Below are 24,268 nucleotides of genomic sequence, written 5' to 3'. Positions count from 1 at the left end.
GGATGCCATCATTAATGCTAATGCTAGTTTCTCCAATGGTAAGTACCTTGTTTCGGCTCCCAACAATGTCTTGCTGACATAAAAGATGGGCAAGTGTTGTATTCCTTCTGCACGAACCAACACTGCGCTGACTGCGTGTTGAGAGACTGCTAGGTACAAAAAGAGTTCTTCACCAGGTACTGGAGTAACAAGTAGTGGTGGGGAAGACATGTATTCCTTCAAGCTTTCCAGAGCTCGGTCGCATTCTTCATCCCATTCAAACTTGGCCTTTAAAGCTTGGAAGAACGGTCGTAGTCTGTCCGACGATCTGCTTATGAACCGGTTGAGTGCAGCCGCCATACCAGTAAGATGCTGCACTTCTTTGACTGAGTTTGGTCTCTCCAACTCCTGGATCGCTTTGATCTGAGAGGGGTCGGCTTCTATACCTCGGTTGGTCACCAGGAAGCCCAAGAATTTGCCAGATCCAACTCCGAATGCGCATTTGGACGCATTGAGGCGCAGCTTGTGTTTCTTCAGGATCTGGAACATTTCGCCTAAGTCTTTCAGATGGTCATTCTCATCCTTGCTTTTGACCACCATGTCGTCGATGTAAGCCTCCATTGTTCTGCCTAACAATGGTTCAAACATCTTGGTGACCATCCTTTGGAATGTCGCCCCTGCGTTCTTTAGGCCAAAGGGCATGACCTTGTAGCAATATAACCCCCTTGGTGTTGTGAAGGATGTGACCTCCTGGTCTGGTTCATGCATGGCGATCTGGTGGTAGCCTCTGTATGCATCCAGGAAGCTGAGACGGTTATGCCCTGCCGTTAGGTCCACCAGTTGATCTATCCTTGGTAGAGGGAAGCTATCTTTTGGGCACGCCTTGTTGACCGTTTTGTAGTCGACGCAGACACGCCATTTACCATTCTTTTTTGGCACTACGACGGTGTTGGAGATCCATCTTGGGTAGTGTACTTCCCTTATCGCTCCTGCCTCCAGCAGGTTGCCTACCTCTTCTGCCACTATTTCGGCGTGGTGGAGTGCCGATCTGCGTGTGCGTTGAATGACGGGTCTGGCGGATGGGTGGACATTGAGTTGGTGACTGATGAAGTTTGGATCAATGCCTGGCATATCGTAAGGTGTCCAGGCAAACACTTCGATATTAGAGGTCAAGAATTCCATGACCTCTAATCTCTCAGCGCTGGACAATGATGAGCCAAGCAAGAAGAATTTATCCGGGTTCTTCTCATCTATTTTTACCTCCACCAAGTCTTCCACCGCTTTCTGATCAGCTTCTTTACCGACGTCTGCGAATAGTCCATTACTCTCTGGTTCTTCCACCGAATGAACGTATCCTTTGGCAGCTCGGCTTCCATTTGCTGTGGCGAAGCACTGTTTTGACATGATCTGATCGCCATAGACTTCTTCAATTATACCGGCGTCATTGGGGAACCGCATTACCTGATGGTATGATGATGCTACCGAACGCATGGCATGCAGCCATGTTCTGCCCAGGATGATGTTGTAGGTGGAGGGGACCTTCAATACCCAGAACTCCACCTGTTTTGATACACTTCCCGCTCTGACTGGAAGGATTATTTTGCCGACAAGCCACTCTGGCATGGAGTTGAATCCAATCAGGGGAGAAACTGCAGGTGCCAAGTCTTTGTCTTGCAGCTTTAGTTGTTTGAATGTGTCGTAATACATGATCTCACATGAACTACCCTGGTCAATCAGAATCCGCTTGACGTCAAAATCCTTGACTCGGAGAGTGACGACCAGGGCATCATTATGGGGGCAGTAAATTCGTTCTAAGTCCTTATCCGAAAAGGACATGACATTTGTTGCCTCTGTCTTCCCCTTCTTGGCGGCAGGTTGGGTACTTAACACTTCTCTAAAGTGCTCAGCCTTCTTGATTGAACCTCTGAGCTCGCATACGCGCTCAGGTTCAAAAACTCCATGGATTACATTGATAACGCCTTGTGGTGGTGCATCGTTTGGCATTCTGTTGGGTTGGTCATTATGATCTTGGGGGGCCGGTTGTGCTCCTCCTTCAATGTATTCGTCCAAGTGGCCTGCTGCCACCAATTCTTCTAAATGCTGTCTTAGTGGCGTGCAATTCTCAGTTCGGTGCCCCTTTTCTTTGTGGAAGGTGCACCGTGATCTGTCGTCGTAATTCTTCTGAGCTTCCCCAAGCTTGGCTGGCCACTTGACAAAAGGCTTGTCTTTGATTTCGCTCAGAATCCGATATATTGGTTTTTTGAACACCGTTGTTATGGCAGTGCGGATTCTCAACCATCTTTTGTCTGGGTCTTCTCTGTTATCTCGTCTGCCACGTCCGTTCTTGTTACTTCGGTCAACCGTGTTGACTTTGGCAGGGGTTTTCTTTTCTGGTGCTGCGGTTGTGCTTGATCTTGCTTTAGCACGCGCGCCATCCTCTTCTACCCTGATGTGCTGATGCACTCTTTCCATCAGGGCCTCCATGGTGAGGGGTGGCGTCATGGTGATCGAGTCCCTTAATCGGTTTCCTACTGGTAGGCCTCTTTTATATTGTGCAATGGCTAGATTGGTGGGGCAGTCTCCAATCTGGTTGAATGTCTCCCAGTAGCGACTGTTGTAAGATCTGAGGGTCTCTTTTTCACCCATGTCGATGGAGAGTAACTGGTCTATCTCCACCGGTGTCTTAGTATTTGTCCGAAACCTTGTTACGAACGCTTCTGCCAATTGGGCCCAGGAGGCTATGCTACCCTCTGGGAGCTTTTCGAACCAAGTCAAGCCCAGGTCGCCCAGACTTGATGGGAAAAGTATGCACATTAAGGCCTCGTTTCGCCTGTACACGGCCATGACTTGGCGAAAGTGGCTCAAGTGTGAATACGGATCCGTCTTCCCTTCATATGTATTGAACTTCGGCTGAAGGAAGCCTGATGGTAGGGGAGCGTTTTCGATCGCTGGGACAAACGGCGAAGTCTGTAGTCTTGCCAATGCCTTGTCCGTTGGTTCGTAGGCCGGTCGTGGTATTGGCATTCCAACCTCGACGCTTCCGTGCGTCCGAGGAGCCAACCGTTGTAAGGCCGAAACTCGGTGTGGATCCCTTGCCCTGGCATCCTCCTTGCATCGTGCTTTTTCTTCTAGCACGGTTCGTAAGTCGGATGACCTGGGTAGCTCGGTTTGTCTGGATCTGGTTTGGTGTGAATGTGAAGGCCAATACGTGCTTCCTTCAGTGTATGATCTTTCGGATCTCGTCCTCTCAGACCTGGAGTGACGAGTTTTTGAAGATAAGGAGTGAGTGTCGCCTGTCCTGAGGCTTCTGCTCTCTCCTTGGGAGGGCGTAGTATTCCTACTACGATTCTCTGAGTGGCGAGGGGGCGTTTTATGCTTGCGCCCCTCTCCTGTCGCCACATCTTTCGTCTTCATCTGGCGTTTTAAAGTCTCCATGTCCGCCGCCATCCTTCGAATTAGTTCATCCTGTTCCTTTACGCGATCTTCCAGGGCTTGAGGATCAATCTTCCTCCTTTGCCTGTCGGGACTTTGAGAGTGACGAGGGCTGCCATTCCGCCTTCCCCTGGCACTCCTCCTGGAATTATGTTGTTGGGGCTCCAAGTCCGCCATGGGAGGGACGGTAGGTAATCCTTCACGCCTTGCGCCCCCTTCTGGAGTTTGTCCGTCGACGGCGGACTGCGGAAAGTCTTCAATGTGTGCCATTGAATGAGAAAAGGAGAAGCTTAGTCAAGAGGTTTTTGTTCTTGTCTGTTTTTCCCACAGACGGCGCCAATTGTACGGGGAAGAAATAATTCTCCTCGTATAATCCTGTTGACCAAGTCCACGCTCCTCCGTACGACGTCGCTTTGTCACCTGAAAACACAAACGTGAGCTAGCCGGCGGGTGTGTGCCGGAAACCTCTCCGATGCCTAAGTCAGAAAACTTGACAAATAGACAAAGCTCTAAGTTCTCAGAAAGATTGTGTTCAATTACCCCCTCCAAGGTGATGCTTGTGAGCTTTTATAAGTTTCCCGTGGCACAATCCTAGTAGGACTTGCACTTCTCCATGCAGAGTCCTCCTAGGATTCATTCTCCTAAGGATAATGCTTATCCTTTTACACCCTCCCCACTGCTTAAACCAAGTGGGATGGTTTTCTTCATGGCCGAACTATAACATGACCGAAATAACACTGGCTCTGCTGAGCCACATAGAAGGCCGAACTATCCTTAGCTCGGTCTTCTCCTCCAACTCATTACTTCGGCTGCCCTTGTTCAACCTTGGTATGCTTAGGTCAACCTTCCCAGTAACAAGTTCTGACCGACCTAACCATAGTATGTGACGACCGGACTAATCCCGAAACCAGCCTTCCCTGTACATATCGCGACCGGACTAATTCTGAGACCGGCCTAACTCCAAGTTGCCTCCGACCGGAGTAGCTTTATCCTTCCTTAGGCCGAAGTAACTATTTCTTCTCTGAGCCGGAGTAATCTCACCTCTATGGGCCGAAGTTACACTACGGCTTTTTATCGATTCCTTCACACTTTGGGCCGCAGGGCCCAACTCACAGCTCGGCCCAATTCTTTCCCAAAAATTACCCTCTCATATATATATAATAAAATGTTTTAAATTTATTTGAGAATTAAATAAAGAGTGAATCTATGTCCATGTTCTAATTAATGTGTGCCAAGTATGTTGGAAGATGAATGAGAAAAAATTAAAGAACATATACATAATTTGAAAAGCAAAAACTTGAAAACATTTTCAAAACCTTGGATTAAAAATAATTTCTTAAAAGCTGATCTCTGGGTGGTTTTATAGGGACATCTTCCATAGATTTTATTTATAATTAGATTGATGTATACTGGTCATCATTTGGTTCGAAAGTTTACTTAGCCCGATGAGCTTTTACCTAGTCCAAGCTGATGCCCAACGTAAGTCGAGCTAACCCAAATAAGGTTGAACAAAGCCAAGGTGTTGAAACCCAGGTTAGGCCAATAGCTCGACCCGTTGATCAGTGACAGGTAACTCCCCAACCTAACTTATGAGCCCAACAAAAAATTAAAAAAAAATAGTAGGCCTGAATCTTGCCATGTTGGGCTTGCCCGTGGCCCAATCTGGAAGCCCAATTGGGTGTGCTTAATCGTAAGATTTTTAGTTTAAGGCTGATCTACTAGAGAAAAAAAATATGACAAGCTTAGCTTACTGGTGAACCTTTTTTTTTTTTTTTTACCAAAAAAAATGGATGTTTTGAGTAATCGATTGCATCCATGGGCCTAGGTTCTAGAGTAATCGATTGCCAGCCTAATTTGACTTAACTTATAGAAAGGGACCCACTACCAAAGCACCTATAGAGTTCAACCACACACCACAAACGAGCCCAGATTTTAATCAGAGTATAGGACGAGATCTCCGTAGAGAGTCAACTTGCAAAGCAGCAAATTTGCCCCCCCCCCAAAAAAAAAAATTCGAAGCTGAGTCATGCTTGTAGAGAAGAATGCCTTTTCCACTAAGCCATCACCCCATGATAACTTACCGGTTAACTTAAACACCAATTTGGCAGGCTAACCAACCCAACATGACTTAGGGTGGTTTGAGATAATCTAAATAAGTGCATTTTTTAACTTTTTATGAAATATGAGTTGGATATTGGTTGGCTTTGAGGTGATGTGACTTAAATAGAATAATGACTTTTTAATTTTTTTGATTTTTTTAAATTGTGACAAATAAGGCCTTAATGTCGACCCTTCAATGATTCCTCTTGTCAAAATTTAAAATAATAATAATAATAATAATAATAATAATAATAATAACACACATATATTTAAATACAAACTTAATGAGAAAGAAAGTGTATGTATATTCCTATATAAGTACTACACACATTCTCTCAAAAAGGGTGTAGTTAGTTGTAAAAGTGAGAGAACTAGTAAAATAATAATAGTACATTCATCATCTTTTTATATAATTGTTTCTTTTTTAGTATAAATCATTTTTAAAATTTTGAGAAAAAAATTGTGTTTATTTTTGTCCAATAATTTTCTTTAAAAACTTAATTATGAAAACTTAACCAAACAAAAATAAACCCATGTCCAAGCTTGGTCACTAGCTGTGGACAACAAAACATTACCACAACTCTATTTACAAAATTAAATTATAGAAAAATATTAAGAATATGTATGTTTAAATATTTTTAAAAAGTAATAATCAATTCACATCAAATAAAACTCAACTACATTCCTCCAAATCTTTTACGAAAAATTATTCAATATTTTCGACAAATTAATGACACCAATGATTAAAGTGAATCAAGTCAGTTTCACTCATTTCATTTATTAATGTTTTTGTTGGTTCAAAAGTATCACATCACATATTTGAAAATACTGAATAATTACTTTTGTTTTTGTTTTCACCATAGATTGACCTCCCTAATGACATGTATATTTTAGATAATTTTTTATTTTTATCTTTATTTTTTAATTAAGTGTCCTTAGTTTGATTGAATTTTTTTAATGTAGAAGCTGGTTTGAGGTAAGGAATCATTTGATTAGAAGAGGGAGGGAAGGAAGCCTTTTTTGGGTTGCTAGAGCTTCTATATTCTCACTCTCTTTCACACGCATTCTTCCATTCTCTCTCTCTCTCTCTCTCTCTCTCTCTCTCTCTCTCTCATATAATAAGCACACAACTTCAAGTCTCTCACTCCTCACAACCTAACCAACAGAGATGGCTTCTCAGTTCAGTGTGCTTCCAACACTCCTGTTTGTCTTGCTTATGATTGCAACAGGTAAAACACTTTCCTTCTTGTACCTCCCTTTTGGCTGCTAAGAAAATGGAGACAGAAAATTTGGATTTCCATACCCATTTGAGACTATAACTTGTTCAAGATTACATGTATATTTTTTTGTGTTTATCATGTGCTAGATTTTCCTCAATGAATTCAATCAAGGAAAATCATATTTTTATAGATTTTTCATGCAAAATTTAAGATTAAATTGTAACGGTATTAGTATTTCTGTACTTCAAAAAAATATTTGCAATGGATAGTTGTTGATTATGAAATTTTTTTTTTAAATATCACAATTAATATGTGCCCCTATGTTAAATTTCTCATTTTGACATTGGAATTTTTAAAAATATAAGTCATTTTGATAAATCTTTTATATTTTATTAAAGTAATAACATCATTTTGTATTGATCAATGAACTTGGTTATGTACCCCATGCAGGGATAAGATTGTCCGAATGTACAAATTTCACAATACTAAATAATTGCAAAGAAACCATATGGCCTGGAATAACCGCCAACGACAACCTCACCAGTGACAATGGTTTTGCCTTAAAACCCAGCCAATCCGCCATATTCACCGCCCCGTCTAGTTGGGGCGGTCGGATATGGGGCCGCACTGGTTGCAATTTTGACAAAAATAATGTCGGCACGTGCCAAACTGGTAGCTGTGGAACCACCCTCAAATGCTTTGGCCCTGGCCAACCACCTTTCTCAATTGCCGAATTTACCCTTGGACAAGTCGATTATTACGATGTGAGCCTAGTCGATGGGTTTAATTTGCCGGTAGTGATCACACCGGTGAATGGTAAAGGGAATTGTAGTGTGGCCGGTTGTGAAAGTGATTTGAGGTCGAAATGTCCGCCAGAGCTCGCTCTCGTGTCCTCTGGAAAGACTATCGCTTGCCGAAGTGCATGTAATGTGTTCAACACCGACGAGTATTGTTGTAGAGGGGCATACTCGGATCCGGTTTCCTGTGTGCCTACAAATTATTCAAAGATTTTCAAGCAGGCTTGCCCTGTAGCATATAGCTATGCACATGATGATCCTACTAGTGTCTTGACTTGCTCTACTACAGATTATATAGTCACATTCTGCCCGTCACAGTAAGTATCAATTCTTTTACTTACACAAAAATCAATCATAGAACCGAATATGATCACATGAGAGAAATGTTTCTAGTTAGGATTAAGTCCGATTCTATAATCGATTTATGTATTCTTAAAATCTTTCCTCATCTGATTCTATGTGGTTGGATTTTAGTTTTCAAAACTAAAAACAACAAAGAGTTCAAAAAAATCAAACATTTTCTTATCATTTTTATTTTTGTGCAAAATTAGTTTTCAAAACTTTGAAAACTACATTTTGATATTTTCTAAAAATATAGAACAAAATTATAAGGCAATTCATCAAATAAGTTTACGTGTTTTCTAGAAATAGAAAACAAGCAATTTGTCTGAGTTTTCAAATTTTGCTTTTTATTTTTTTTTCTCTTTTTTTTTCAAAAAAAAATATATAGTTTGGTAAGTTAAAAAACACAACACTATTTTCATATGATTTTCTTTCTTTTGGAGCAAACTAATTTTCAAAATTTTTCAGTGTTTGTTTTTTTTCAAATTATTTTTTATTTTTTTAAAAAATAAAAAAATATAGATTTTGAAAATCCAAACAAACACAGTTTTCTAAATAAACTATCCGAAATTATATCTATTCACTGAACTTTTGCCACATGGCAAGTAATTTCAAATGAATTTTTTGCTCTAGAGTTTTCATAACTAACTTTTTGAATTTTTGTTTTAAAAATTAGAAACTTGTTTAACAAATATAAATACTAAAAAAGCTCTCGTTGAATTTTCAAAATTATTTTAAAAAAAAACAGAATAGAAAATCAAATGAATAATAAATATTTTTAATTTTAAAATTTTTTTTACCAAATTAATTTTTATTTTTTAATTTTTTTTTGAAAGCATATTCGAAAACTCAAGCAAAAGAAAATCAAAGCTTAGGTGGGCCATAATCATTAATATCCAGTCATGCACACACTTGCTAATTTTGTTGTGACTTTGACTCTCCAGGAACCAAACACAGTGCACGTATCACGATAAGAAGCTTGTATGCAGTCGCAGTGGATCGGAATCCGATGGCTTAAACTCAAAGGCATTCTTCCAAAGATGGTGGATCCTTATGCTGCCATTGCTACCAATACTCACTTATTTACCATTTTGATGTCTCTCATTTTGTGTATATATATTATTAAATTTTTTTCACCAGAAATGTAATCCCTTATTTTGCATATAATTTTAATTTCTACCCAAAAGTAAAAAAGATTAATCAAGAAGTATAGGGAAGGAAGAAAAAAGAAAAAAACTTTTTACTTTATTTTTAGGGTGGACTAAATCTAAGCATCTCAATTATTAGAGAATAACACCTTATTCCTACCTATAAACTCATATATTTTGATCTTCTCAACTATAAGGCCACATTTATTTAGCCTCTCTTAGAAGGTGAGATTGAATTGATAACTCGTGTTTGATTATAATAACATGGCATGGAGTCTAATGGGATTGCATATACCCCCAAAGAGTGGATTAGCATTCTCATTAAGGATTAAGATTGCTAACCCAACGTCAGGAGCTTAAAGGAAGAAAGATTATTTTGCCCCCAATTTGCTTAGAATAACAAAGTCATCTTTTATGTAATGAAGAGGACGTCCCTTCCACTTGGCAGTGTTGGACCACTATGATTTAGGATTTGTTTCAAACGTGTTAGATTAGTATATTTTTTGACTTTTTACTAAAAAAAATATGAAATGTGAGTTGAAATTAAAGTAATGTGGTAGAAAGATGATGTGACCTAAATAAGATGATTATGACACAAATCAAATAATGTGCTAAAATAACTTGCGTTATTTTAACACATGCCAAACAATACCTTAATCTCAACTAACTAATACTGATGATACAGCGTGTTCCAAATGGAACGGGTTGGACTGCCACGCTTCCCAAACCAGTGTCCGAGGTACCAAGCCCACAGAGGAACCTGCACAAGAGTTCAACGGGGAACGGGGAGTCCCCCAGCGAACCCTCCGACGAGCAAGTTAGAAAGAGAGATGGAATGTAGAGCTAGATTAGAGATAGAAAGCTTAACCTTCTTCTTATCTTCGATGCCTGCTTATATCCTCTGGTAATCATTTCGTTGTCCCTTCCGACCTGTCATTTCGGCCGAAAGTCTATGCTCTAGCTTGCCTTGTTCATGGTGAGGCCGTTCTGTCTCGACGGAGAGGGGTTATCGCAATAAATGCTGTAAGGGACTTCATTAATGGCTGATGTCCAATGCAATAACTTTGCAGGATCTTTGTCTACTTATGTGGCTTATCATTCTCTTGCCACGTGTTTAGATGTCATTGGTTCTTAATGCCATGTTGAGCTCCAGCAACGTTGGGCTTTGGTAGTTGAGTTATGTATTGGGCCCTAAGTGGTAGGCTATACCCTTTATGGGCTTACCCGTGTCAATAGTCCCTCATTCCCAAGTGCAACTTTAGTCCAATGAAGGGAATAAAGAAGAAAACAGTAGTGGTGAGAGATCGACGGGGCGAAGACCGACCGGAAAGTGGACGAAGACCGACCGTGAAGAGGGCCGACCACGAAGGGTGGCCGAGGGGAGAGACCGACCGTAAGGAGGGCTGACCGCGAAGGGTGACCAAGGAGAGGGACCAACCGTGAGGAGGGCCGACCGCGAAGGATAAGTGGCGGCGCACAGGGCTCAAAGGACAGCGGGGCACGTGGTGAGGTGAAGTGGAATAGACAAGGAAGGGGAAAGGGGCAGTGGATCGTGGTCATACACGTGGCAGAATCCCGTGATGGGGAAGGTTAGGCGTTGAGCAAGAGATGAAACGATAGGTCAATATAGGGTGTTTGAAAAGGCGGTTTTGAAAAAATTTTGAAAATTTTCAAATTGGCAAAGTTTGACCTTGACCCTTGGAATACATACAAGCCTTGGGTGCTTGGTTTTATCCGCTTTACCTTTCTTTTTGCAAAAAACCAAATCGTTCCAGAAGTAACCTCTTTTGTGTCGAGTGATACACCTTTGCAACATTTTGTGAACTATCTTGTACCAATGTCTGAAGCTATACGCAGGCATACCAGAGAGATGGCTCAAGAGGATGCACCCACCATGAGACTAGATGCGTTGGGGGACGATGACGCGGTGGACCTAGCAGAGCAATATTATATGGAGCGAATGGAGGGGGAAGTAGTGCGTCAGGCAGTGCGGGCTCGCCCTAGGACAATGATTGCAGCCGCGAGACCTATTAGTCAAGTGGAGCCGGACCACTGGCACACCAAACCGGACAGATCCATACTTACGGCTGAGGAGTTGGAGGGAATAACGATGAAGTACCAAATTTCCTCGGAAATAGGGCTAAGGCTGCCCACATCTAGGGAGAGGGCGTCGGATGTGCAGTCGGACGAATTCAGTCTCTACGAGGAAGCATTGCGAGGAGGTTTGAGGCTACCTCTTCCTCAAGTAGTGGTGGACGTGCTAAATAAGCTAGAAGTGGCGCCAGGGCAGTTGATGTCAAACGCCTATAAAATACCGATGGCCTGTGCAAGTTTGTGACAACCCTCACCTCTGATTACTGTTAAACTGTGACTAAATATGATAAGTAACTGGTTAGGAGGAAATCCTAAACTGATTGCATGAGTGTATTGTCTGTAAATGTATTTCTATCTGTTTGACTACTAAATGATCTATTCGTGTTTTAACTTCGAATTGCGAATTGAAGGCCTTATCGGCGGCCGAATCTGAAATTGATTGATGTTTTATGTTAATTAGAATTTATGTGATATTATGGTAGATTTAATTTAAATTTGATTTGGTGTGATTAAATTATATTAAATAAAGCTAAATCACATTAGTTCAAGTTATTTACGAAATTGTCGTTGAGTGGATTGACTCAAAAACCCACCCTTATTATGCCTTATACATTTTTGATGCATCATCTTCATTTCCTCTAGAGACCAAAAGCGTGAGAAAGAGCTAAAGAGTTGGTAGAAATTGAGTTCGCCTAGATTGGCTTGGAAAACTAGAAGACTTGAAGAGCATTTGCAAAATTGAGCTTCTATACCTTGAATTCAAGACCTAAGGTAGAAATTTCACCCTCTCATTTGTGAATTTGAGTTGTATCTTGCATGGTCCATGGTAATTTAGAGTTGGTTTGAGGAGTTGAGGTTGAGGGTGAATTCATGCATGCATGTATATATTCTAGCAATCTGAGGTTGTTCTTCATGAATTTCCACATACATGTCCATTTTCTAGTTGTAGTCCATGAATTCATCATGTTCTTGAGCTAAAACTTGCATTTGGTCATGTGTTAGTAGCTTTGAATTCAATTGAACACATGCATGTTAAATGTACATCTTGTTCTTGAAGTTTATTTGAAATTGGTGTTCAATTAGTTTACCTTTGGGCTTGATTTTACAAAATTAATCTTTGAAACATGTTGTATTATGGGTTACCAAGTGTTTTCCAAAGTTTTGGCCCAGAAAAATGAGTTTTGGATGGTTGAATGTTGAATTTCATATTTGGAGGTCAATCTGGATTTTCCAGAAATTTGACCCACGCTCGAGCGGGGACTTTCACGCTCGAGCGTGAACCCTGAGTACATGCATTCCGCTCGAGCGGCGAGAGTTACGCTCGAGCGTGAAATACGTATACCCAAAAGTTTGTGTGTTTTGCAGTACGCTCGAGCGAGAAAGTTCACACTCGAGCGAGGACTTGAGTCTCACGCTCGAGTGGAGGTCGAGCATGAATTGCACGCATCCAGTACTTTTCATGGAGGTTACAGTCCGCTCGAGCGAAGGATGTCACGCTCGAGCGGAGCTCCTTTGTCTGCATGCCCACTCGAGCGGGACCCCTGTTTTTTGAAAATTTTGAAAAGTGTTTTAAAGTACATCTTTGTATCCTCATTTCATCCTAGGCATTCCTAAGCCTAGTTTAAGGCATCTTAATGAGGTTATTGATGTAGAACCACACCGAGTCAAGATAGGGATTAAGTTGTTGATTTCCAACTGTGTAACTTAGTGTGTGTTCGTTCTGTAACTGTGTAGGGTTGGCATCCGAGGACGCTCATTAGCTGTCTATAGCCTAGTGCTCTGTGAGTAACAATGTTGCAAAGATATGTTCAATCACGAATATTTTCTGAATGACCTACTGTACTGCTTTCTAAAATGATATTTCTTACTGAATGAATGTTTGTCCTATTTGTGCACTGAATTCGTGGCATCCTTAGCAATCTACTGTTACTGTACTGTTACTGCTACTGTTATAGAGATCTCTGTCGGTTCCCATGTTTGAAACCATTACTGTTTACTATTATGATGGCCATCAACTGATTGTTCGGTCTGTTAAGACCTACTGTATTGTTTTGCTATTGCATGTACCACAAATAACTGTTATGGTTTCTAAATGACTGATATGACTGTTTAATAACTGAAAGGACATTCATTCTTAACCTCTTTACACAGTTGTTATTCACTGGGCTTTAGCTTACTGCTTATATTTATATGTAGGTGTTCAGGCACCGGATCGATGCTAGGAGCGTCAGGGCAACTCCCTTTTTGTCAAGCCAACCATTGTGCCTCACCTCGAGGTTCCAAGTCTGACCGAGCTAAGGCTATTTTAGGGTGTCTTAGTTTCACCCTTTCATTTCTGTTTTGTAATATTGTTTAAGACTTGTTTGTACTCTGAATGTTTGTACAGATGGTGTATATATGTTTTGCTTATGAATGTGAATATGTTCGAAAAAGACTTTTTGCATACAGACTATCACAGCTCATTGGACATCTTTTATTACTATTTTGGCTTCCACCAACCCCTATACTCTGTATTACTGTCTTTACTGTCAAGCAAGCCTTCGGTAATCACGGATTACTGGCCGGTTACGGTGCTAAACCCATAAGGGTGGGTTTGGGTCGTGACAGAGTTCCTGGCAGCAAACAACTAGAGGAGTGGCCATGACTGTGGAGGAATTTTTCTCCTGTTACAAGGCCTCCAGTCAACAAGAGACGTAGGTGACGCTGCAGGCAGTAGCAGGACGAAGTGTAGTGGCGGGGCTGCCGTCTTCGATGAAGGGATGGAGGCCGAGATGGTTTTTTGTGTCGGTGAACGGTGGAAGGGGAGTTCGGACAACGCAGAAGTTCCCCACCAAATCAGTTGAGCCCAAATTGGACGGGTCGACCGAAGATCGAGTGAAGAAGGTGAGAGAATGGAGGGAAGAGAAGGGAGTGAGGTGGGATGAGCTGGTCCTTCCTTCAACGTTGTTTGCCCTGAACTTGGGACCGTAACCATTGGGAAAGGATCCGGCAAAGGAGAAGCTGGAGGTGCAGAGGAAGGCAGAGAAGGAGGAGGAAAGGAGATTGTTCGCCAGAGCGGACAAATATAAAGAGGCAAAGTTGGGGCCTGCTCCGAAACCGACCGCGAGGGAACGAGTCCGACCGCGCCCCAAGCCGTTGGGGGAGAAGGATCTAAGCGGTTTTGAGCCACGACCACCTCCAGTGGATCCTCTGAAGGAGAAGAGCAAAAAGGAGATGGAGGCTGTGTTGAAGAAGAAGAAAAGAGTAAGGGAGAGGGAGAAAGGGCCAGCCTTGAAGATGATGAAGGAGGTGATGGTAGAGGAGACCCCCGAAGTGGGATTGGAGGGAGTAGCGAAGGAGATGGAGAGTGAGGCGACTGGCCTTGAAAAACAAGTGGAAGGCGAGGCAACTAGCCCTGAGGAGGGGGCAGAGCAACAGCCCAAGGGGGGTCCTGCGCCCCAAGGAGAATGAGAGAGGGCCAGGTTGAAAACAGCCATTTACCATGCTCCAACAGTGTTCGGGCGACTGGAAGGAGAAGGAAGTGAAGCCAGGACTGCTGCGGATCACCTATTGGGAGTAGTGGAGGACGCGACCGTGCATTCAATGGCAAGTTTCACTGAGGCCGAGCTGCTAAGGGGGCTATGCTCTGCCCAGATATAGATGACTGCCTTAGCGGGAGCCCTACTGAACAAAGCGGCGCGCGCGAAAGGCGAAGTTCAGCCACTGAAGGCAAATCTAGAGAAGGTGAAGGCCTAGATTGAAAGTTTAAGGAGGGAGACCGGGGGCTGGAGAAAGGCCGTGCGGAGCGCGTGTGCAAGGGGGCTGGAGTATGCCCAAAGTACCAAGAAGGTGGAGGTGTTGGCGATGGTACAGGGCTATTCAGCCGACCGTGCCAATGCTAAGCTACTCGCGACCAAGTTAGAGCTGGAGACGGAACGCCGCAAGGTGGTGTCGCTCGAGTTCTAATTGGCTGGTGAGCAGAAGAAGCTGGAAGAGGCCCAGAAAGCCTGCACAGTCGCCAACGAAAGGTGGGATGAAGCCATGGTCTGCAATGAAGACCTACACGTTCAGTCGATCAAAGAAAAAGAAGAAGCAGATCAGAAGATCGCTCAGCTGGAGAGGGCACTGGCGGACGAGCAGGCCAAGTCAGTGGCTGAGAAGGCAGGGTTGGAGAAGGAAAGGGCAAGCTGGCATCTGAGAGGGTAGCGTACCCCGACCTATGTGTGGCGGCGGAAAAGCAGTTCAAGGGGTTCGCCGACTTCCAGATGGCCATTGATGCCGCTATCGCCAACAACCTAGCGAGAGAGGGAAATAGGAAGGCTGGCCCGTCGGGAGCGACCGCTGGAAGGAGGAGTGAAGAGGAAGTGATCCAGAGCTTCCAGCGGTCAGAATTCTACAAGCATGAGATGGCTGAGTTCTGGGACAGCAGCTGGAAGACTTTTAAGCGTAAAGCAGAAGAGTTGTTCCCAGACTTGGACTTCAACACTGTGAGGATAAATGAAGACGCTGTGGCCCAGACCCCCCTAGACGAAGGTGTTGACGAAGAAGACCTTGCTTCGAGCGAGGATGAATGATTGATGCAAATAAGATGTGTAAATAAATTTTTTGTTGTTTTTGTTTGTTTTGTTTTTTCTTTTTCTTTTTTTGTTGGGCGTTTAATTTCTGTACTGAATTTATGTATAAGTTTGTGAATAAAATTATGAATTGTACTTTTCATACTGTTGTCTTTATTTCTTGTAGATCTGTGAGAAAACTATGACGCAAAGAATGTTAACAATAAAAACGTTGAAATGTAAAGGCCTTAAAATGTGAGAGTGTTGAGAAAATGTGAGAGTGTAAAGGTCTTAAAATGTGAGAGTCTTGAAATGTTAAATCATGCGGTCATAGTGTTGAGAAATGAAGGATTGGGTTAGGAAATAAAAGTTAAAAAATGTAAAGAATGTTAAGAGACGTAATTAACTCAATCTGGCTTAGGCTTCAAGCAACTCAGTCTGGCTGGGTCCTTCACGCTCAGTCTGGCTGAGGCTTTAAGTAACTCAGTCTGGCTAAGCCCTTTGTGCTCAGTCTGGCTGAGACTTTAAGTAAGGTGTTATTGAAATTCCATGCAGATAATTGAGATATAAGATTGTTGTCATTTAAAGCGTAGCCCATTGATCACAAATTTACACCATGTGAGAAAATGACAAAAACATCCAAGTGTGTAGATTGTCAAAAAGAAAATACAGTAATGGATCAATACAAAAATAGGGTTTTTATTGAAAATAACGCTTCAAGTGCTCGGCATTCCATGGATGGGGGAGGTCTCGGCCTTCCATGTCCTGAAGTTGGTAAGTACCCGGACGAGGTCTGGCCTTAACAACGTAAGGTCCCTCCCACTTAGCTGTCAGCTTGCCCTCAGCCAGATTTTTGATGGCAAGAGTTGCTTCGCACAAAACAAGGTCCCCCGCGGCGAACTCCCTCGGTCGGACTTTGCGGTTGTAGTGTGTTCTCATTTTCTGTTGGTATGAGCCCGCCTGACAGCAGTGGTCTCTCAGAGCTCGTCAATCAGGTCTAGGTCTGCCCGACGCAGCTCTTCAGTTAGTTCTGGATTCGGGTGCAGAACCCTTGGGGTGGACAGACCGATTTCCACTCAGATGACCGCCTCAGCACCGTATGTTAAACCGAAAGGGGTCTCCCCAGCGGGGGTTCGGGTGGTAGTGCGGTAGGCCCAGAGTACGTTTAGTAATTCCTCAGCCCAAAGTCCCTTAGCAGCTTCCAACTTAGTTTGATGATCTTCAGAAGAGAACGGTTGGTAACCTCAACTTGGCCATTGGCTTGGGGATGACCTGGGGAAGAGAAGCAGGGCTAGATTTGAAGCTCTGCACAGAATTTCCTGAACTTGGCATTGTCGAATTATTTGCCGTTGTCAGAGACAATGGCTTGAGGGATGCCAAATTGGCACACGATCGACTGCCAGATGAATCTGGTTGTGTTCCGTTCGGTGATTGTGGCGAGGGGTTCCACCTCCACCCATTTAGTGAAGTAATCAATGGCGACGATTGTGAATTTGGTTTGGCCTCGACCGGTGGGCAATGGGCCAACTAAGTCGATCCCCCATTTGGTGAATAGGTAAAGACTGCAGAGTGTGATCAGTTCTGTAGAAGGAGCATGAGGGATGTTGGCAAAGCATTGGCACTTATCACATTTAAGCATGAATTTAGTGGCATCTTGATTGAGAGTAGGCCAGAAGTAACCGGTGCGAAGTATTTTGTGGGCTAGTGACCTGGCACCCGAATGATTACCACATATACCCTCATGGACTTCTCTCATCACGTAGGTCACTTGAGCAGGATTGAGGCATCGCAGGTATGGGCGTGAAAAGCCATGTTTGTACAAGAGGCCGCTGATAAGAATGTAGTTGGATGATCGGGCCCTGACTTTGGCGGCCTGCTATTTGTCGTCTGGCAGTTCCCCCTTTGTCAAAAATAAAAAGATATTGGCCGCCCATGGAATAGGTTCGTTTTGGAGGAAGTGGACTTGCTGCTGGTTTGGGGAAATGGCAGGGTGGGCCAGGCACTCGAGGCGGACACCATGGCTGAGGTCTGACTGGTCTGCAGAAGCTAATTGAGCCATCTCATCTACCTTGGAGTTTTCCGTCCGAGAGATGTGTTTGATATGGAAAGTGTTGAAGAGGCGAGCAAGGGGGAGTGCAATATCTCTGTAAGCCCGTATTGTGTCTTCCTTGGTATCGAATTCCCCCGTAATTTGTCCGACAATGAGCTGGGAATCGCTGAACACTTGGATATGGCTGACACCAATATCTCTGGCGAGGCGGAGACTTGCGATCAATGCCTCATATTCAGCCTCAGTATTGCTTACATCGAACAAGAAGCGGAGAGCACACTTGAAATAACCACCCTCGGGGGCGATGATGATGAGACTAGCCCCACTGCCTTCTTTGCGGGATGATCCATTGATGTTGAGGGTCCAAGAGTGGGGGTCTTCTGCCTCAGTGTGGGGTTGCGGGGCGGGGGCCGTGGTTGGAGTGGGATTAGTGAATTCCAAGATAAAATCGACAACAGCCTGCCCTTTGATCACCGTTTGAGGTCGGTAGGAGATGTCAAATTGGCTGAGCTCGATCGACCATTGCATAAGTCTGCTAGACAGCACTGGTTGTTGCATTATCTTCTTCAAGGGTTGGTTAGTTATGACCACTATGGAATGGGCTTGGAAGTAAGGATGGAGTCATCTTGAGGCGGTGACCAAGGCCAAGGACATTTTTTCTAGCAATGAGTAGTTCTGTTCTGCGCCTCTGAGAGCCCGGCCAATGTAATAAACCGGGCGCTGTACTGAACCGTCCTCCCTGATGAGGGCCGCACTAACTGCGGTGCTGGAGACGGCTAAATAAAGGAGCTCACCCAAGAGCGCCTGGGAGAGTAAGGGGGGTTGGCCATGCACTGTTTCAATTATTGGAAAGCCTCTTCAAATTCGATCGTCCACTCGAAAGTTTGCCGAAAAACTTTGAAGAAGGGGAGGCACTTGTCCTTTGCGTGGGAAATAAAGCGGTTGAGGGCGGCGACTCTGCCAGTAAGCCTCTGAACCTTCTTAACCGTTATGGGCGACTGCAATTCTATCAAGGCCTTGATCTTTTCGGGGTTAGCTTCGATGCCCCGCTGACTGACCATGAAACCCAAGAATTTCCCAGATCCTACGCCGAAGGCGCATTTCTTCGGATTGAGCTTCATTTGATACTTTCGTAAGGTGCCGAAGGTCTCTCGCAGGTCGGCCAGATGATCAATGAAGAGTTTTCTCTTGACTAGTATGTCATCGACATATACTTCCATGTTCCGGCCTATCTGATGATGAAAGACGGCGTTGACCAACCGTTGGTAAGTGGCCCCGGCATTTTTCAACCCAAATGGCATGACACAATAATGGTAGGTTCCCCGATCGGTGATGAAGGAGGTGTTCCCGGTCAAACAGGTGCATCAGAATTTGGTTGTACCTAGAGAAGGCATCCATGAAGCTGAGCATTTGATAACCGGCTGTGGCACCAACAAGCAAATCGATGCGAAGAAGGAGATAACTGTCTTTAGGGCAAGCTCGGTTAAGGTCGGAGTAGTCGACACAGAGTCGCCATTTACTGTAGTTTTTACGGACCAGGACCACATTTGACAGCCATCTGAGGCAGTCCACGTTTTTGATAAACTGCACCTCAAAGAGCTTATCTACTTCAGAAACGATAAAAGTATTGCGCTCCGAGTGAAAGATGCGTTGCTTCTGGCGGAAGGGTCAAAAATGGGGCTCAATGCTAAGACGATGGGTGATGAAGGAGGGGTCAATACCTGGCATATCGGAGTGGGTCCAGGCAAATACGTCGTTGTGCTCAATCAAGAGGGCAGTGAGGTCGGCCTTGGCCTGAGAGGATAGTTGGTTACCGATCTTGGCAGTTTTTATCGGGTTGATGGGATCGATGAGGACCTCGACAAGCTCTTTCACTAGTTCCCCTCTGACCAGCTCATCCTCGTCTCTGACGTCGAGCTCTTCAATGATCATAGCCTCCTTTAGCTTGACCTCTTTAAATGAAGCGACGTAACATTCTCTGGCCACGATCTGCTCTCCTCTCACCGTGCCGACCCCAAGGTTGGTGGGGAATTTGACGGCAAGATAGAAAGTGAATGTGATAGCTTGGAAAGCATTTAGGGCGGTGTGGCCGAGGATGATGTTGTAAGCAGAGGGATAGTCAACGACGAGGAAGGTGAGCAACTTTGTGGTCTACCGCAGGTATTCTCTGATTGTGATGGAAAGATCGATGGAGCCGATAGAGGTCACCCAATCTCCAGTAAAACCGACCAATGGGGTTTGGAGAGGGGACAGACTTTCTTCCCTGACCTTGAGCTGGCGAAAGGCATTTAGGAAGATGATGTTTGAAGAACTGCTATCGTCGATGAGAACCCGTCTACCTTTGTAATTGGAGAGGAGAGCAGAGATGACGAGGGGGTCGTCAAGGGGATAAGGGATGCCTGTGCAATCGGCCTCCATAAAGGTGATGGGCTCCATCCACTGCTTGGGTTGTTTGGAAGGGCGGTCCAATGTGGCAACTTCTTTGTCTAAGCCCTGCCTTATTTTTCTGAGTTTTGCCCACTGAGCCGAGCGGGATGGTCCTCCACAAGCAAGCCCGCCAGCAATAACTTTGATCTCTCCAACAGGAAGGGCGGGGTTACCTTGTGCCCGGGGTTGCTGTGGAGGGCAATCATGACCTTGGTTAGGTTGTGCGAGTTGTCGAGGAGGGGTGCGCCGGCGGTTGTTTCTAATGGGTTCAGTCCTTTGCCTCTGCTGAGAGTGGGCTTCCGTGAACCAACTGAGACATCCCTGACGTATCAAGCCCTAGACCTAGTCTTTGAGGTTAATACACTCCTCCATATTATGGCCGTGGTCCTAATGAAAACGGCAGTATTTGGACTGGTCTCGCCGGTTGGAAGGAGACTGTGACGGTTGGGGCCATTTTAGGGGATAATCTTGTTGAATCTAGTTCAAGACTTGTTCCATGGGTGAGTTGGGGGGGTGTACCGTTCGAACCGGTCGAGCGGTCGGGTTGACGCCGACCGGTCGGCTCGGGGAGGTCGGTCGGTATACTGAGGTGTTTGGTGAGTGTACTGGGTGTTTCTGGTTTCTGAGTCCTTTTTCTTCTCTCTGGGGGTCGGGTTTTTGGCTGTAGGTTCTTGTTGGGCGGCTAGGGAATCTTCGGCGTTCATGTATTTTTGGGCTTTGGAAAGTAAGGTTGCCATAGAGGTCGGGGGGTTTTTTGAGAGGGAAAAAAGGAAATCAGATGATCGTAGACCGGCCATGAAACCGTGAGAACGACCTTGTTATCATTTTCTGCCACCTGCAAGGCCTCGGTGTTGAAGCGGGTGACGAAGCTGTGCAGCGACTCTCTCTGTGTCTGGCGGATGTTAAGGAGTTGAGTTGCCAGACGCCATTGGCGCTGGGCACCAATGAAGTGGTTGAGGAAGGAGTCACTCAGGTGCTGAAAGATAGAGACAGAGTCCGTCGGTAGCTAACTAAACCACAGTCAGGCTAACCCCTTAAGGGTTACGGGGAAAACCCGACATATGATTTCATCAGGGAATGCATGGAGGATCATAAGGGTCTTGTAGCTCTCCAAGTGATCGACTGGGTCCGTTGTACCGTCGAAAGAGTCAATAGAGGGCATTTTAAACTTAGGAGGTAGAGGTTTGTCCCTAATGGAGGCAATGAATGGTGAGTTGGCTGTGGTAGATGGTTTATGTTGTATGTTCTGCATGATTCCTTGAAGCTGGTGCTTCATGGCTCGGAGTTCCGCGTCCCAGAGTGGAACGTTGTCACCACCGGAATGCAGCGGGGGCTGGACATTACTGGCCTCTCCCTCGGGTGTGGGTTCTTGGACCGATGGAGGTGGGACCCGGGGTGGCGGGTTTATATATGGGGGAAGAGGTCGCAAGCCTTCCAAGTTGGGTGGATGGGACTGCCAGATAGTATAGCTCGGGGCTCGTTCTTGGTTGGGTGGGATATCTGGAGGTGGCGGAGGAGGCATAGGAAGGTTTCTTTGGAGTAGAGCATTAATCAGGGCTTGGTTTTGCTCAGTTAGGCGGTTAATGCTGTTGGTGACCTCAATGAAATACTGCGGCGGGTTGTTTGGATTGGGAGGGTCAGCTTGGTGGTCGGCAGCATTGTGGTGAGAAGCCATGAATCTAGTTGTGACCATCTACCTTGGTGGGTGATGGGAAAGGGTTATTGGGAAAGGGTCTCCGGCGACAATGAGCATAACTGGCGCACGAAGCAAAAGGATTCCCACAGACGGCACCAACTGATGATACAGCATGTTCCAGATGGAACGGATCGGACTGATCCACGCTTCCCAAACCAGTGTTTGAGGTACCAAGCCCACAGAGAAACCTGCACAAGAGTTTAACGGGGAACACGGAGTCCCCCAGCGAGTCCTCCGACGAGCAAGTTAGAAAGAGAGATGGAATGTAGAGCTAGATTAGAGATAGAAAGCTTAATCTTCTTCTTGTCTTCGATGCTTGCTTATATCATCTGGTAATCATTTCGTTATCCCTCCCGACCTGTCATTTTGGCCGAAAGTCTATGCTCTAGCTTGCCTTGTTCATGGTGAGGTCGTTCTGTCTCAACGGAGAGGGGTTATCGCAATAAATGCTGTAAGGGACTTCATTAATGGCTGATGTCTAGTGTAATAACTTTGCAAGATCTTTGTCTGCTTATGTGGCTTGTCCTTCTCTTGCCACGTGTTTAGATATCATTAGTTCTTAATGCCATGTTGAGCTCCAGCAACGTTGGGCTTTAGTATTTGAATTATTTATTAGGCCCTAAGTGGTAGGCTATACCTTTTATGGGCTTACTCGTGTCAAATACTATTATACTAATACACACTATATTAATAATTTCATCACTCAATATCGTCATACTCCGAATCCTAGTCAAATGAATCTAAAAAATAAGCATGGGTTAAAAACTCTACAAATACCCTCTTCTGGAAGAGCAAAAATCATACGGTTTTATAATTGATGAAATCAAAATCTACAAATTTATAGATAAGAAAATAAAAAGAAATTCTCTAATAGTTGATGGGATTTTCTTATATTTTTCCTTTATATTTTTCTTATATTTTTTCCGATATTTTTCCTTAATGTCGGATTTTTACAAGTTGAATCACCCATTGTTTAGAAGTATATTCTATATAAGGTCAACATGAATTTCAAGAAATAACAGAAATTAACTTTTGATTCTCAGTTTTATTTTTGTGTCTGCTCAAGTGCTCACATGCATACATGTGCAATGCACAAACAGAGCTTTTTGTGATGACACCAATTCAAAAGGGTGAGTTTGTCTGTTGAGCGAGTTTTGAGCAAAGCAACTATCACTGTTTAAAAGGCAAGATATTGATCAAACAAGTGATTGTCGGAATTAAATCACAATTCAGTGGATCACAATTTCACAAAACTTACATATAAGAGCATTTTAATTTTTTTAGTCAAATTAAAGCTATTTCATTATTTTAGCTATTCACTTTTTAACACCTACTGCATCAAACTCTTTATTTTAACTTATTCTTATTAAATATTGTTTTCTTATTGTGTTTGTTAGTCTTTCTTTTTTTATTAAATTGATAAGTTACCAACCAAATAATTCTTCAAAAAAAAAAAATGTCGTTGACCGGTTGACCGGACTTTCGTGCGGACATCCGGTAACACACAAATAATGATGAATAGTGTCGCACTTGTTATAACGAGTTATTGTAGCGTTCGTAAATGTTGACGAGCTGCAAGCGAGTTTGATGTGGTTGATTTTTTTAAAGTTTTTAGCTAAAAAACAAGTTTGAAAAGATTGATGCAGATGCTCTAGAGACCACATAACACACATACACATACATTTATATACATATACATACATGCATATATATATATATATAGAGAGAGGGAGAGAGAGATGGAAAAAGTATCACCTGGGAGAAATTGCATATTATTAGGATCCTAGAAAGGGTCGGCCCTAGGTATAGGCCCATCAGGCCATGGCTTAGAGCCCCTCAAAATAAATTAAAAAAAAGAACCCCTCTTATTATAATTTAGTGTAATATATTAGATATATTTTAAGTCAAAAAAAAAAATAAAAGAAGGCCTAAACTAATTTAAAACAAATTGACCCATTAAAAAAATTAAAAAGCTCATTCAAAATTAAAAGGACCAATTCTCTCTCCTTATCTAATTCCAAACACTAACTCTTAATTCAATTTTTTCAAAAATTTGAGAGAAACAGCACAACAGAGCATTAACGAATTTCTCAAGAATTTAGAGCAAGTATTATTGATTTATTTGCTTCTAAAAATGCAAGAAGAACGAAAATCAAGTGATACTTATTAGTTTGTAATGTAATGCTAAGTATTTTTTGTGATTTTGACACAAATCTTTTGTCTTTTATTTTAAAAAAAAAAAAATTGTTGAATGAAAAAAATATATATATGTGAAGGGCCCCAAATGATCTAGTGATATTTATGAGTTGATTATTGACTTTGGGCCATAGAAATCTCAGGGCCGGGCCTGATCCTAGGCATGCAATCATAGCAGCAGTTGAACAAATCATAAATGTTTTGTTGCTCAAATGATCCCCTGATTTTTTAAACAAAAATACCACAAAATCATAG

The 24,268-nt window shown here is 43.5% G+C and overlaps 1 protein-coding gene across 1 annotated transcript; it reads left to right on the top strand.

Annotated features, from left to right (window-relative positions):
• The first annotated feature begins 6,561 nt into the window (after window positions 1-6,561).
• LOC114293117 (pathogenesis-related thaumatin-like protein 3.5) lies at window positions 6,562-9,070 on the top strand. The gene is made up of 3 exons (XM_028237151.2): window positions 6,562-6,740; window positions 7,182-7,845; window positions 8,815-9,070. Exons 1-3 carry the CDS (start codon window positions 6,680-6,682, stop codon window positions 8,963-8,965), a joined length of 876 nt encoding a protein of 291 aa, XP_028092952.2. The 5' UTR covers window positions 6,562-6,679; the 3' UTR covers window positions 8,966-9,070.
• The last annotated feature ends 15,198 nt before the right edge of the window (window positions 9,071-24,268 follow it).

The sequence above is a fragment of the Camellia sinensis genome, chromosome 2 (assembly GCF_055761805.1).
Source record: "Camellia sinensis isolate YWXY chromosome 2, ASM5576180v1, whole genome shotgun sequence".
Classification (NCBI taxonomy): Eukaryota; Viridiplantae; Streptophyta; class Magnoliopsida; order Ericales; family Theaceae; genus Camellia; species Camellia sinensis.
Note: the sequence above shows the minus strand (reverse complement) of the source record. Positions and strands in the feature narration are given on the sequence as shown.

Excerpts from the sequence above, each read along its gene's own strand:
- LOC114293117 (XM_028237151.2), top strand. The coding sequence starts at position 6,680 with ATGGCTTCTCAGTTCAGTGTGCTTCCAACACTCCTGTTTGTCTTGCTT. Across the intron at positions 6,741-7,181 it reads CTTGCTTATGATTGCAACAG|GGATAAGATTGTCCGAATGT; the intron begins GTAAAACACTTT and ends TACCCCATGCAG. Across the intron at positions 7,846-8,814 it reads GTCACATTCTGCCCGTCACA|GAACCAAACACAGTGCACGT; the intron begins GTAAGTATCAAT and ends TTGACTCTCCAG.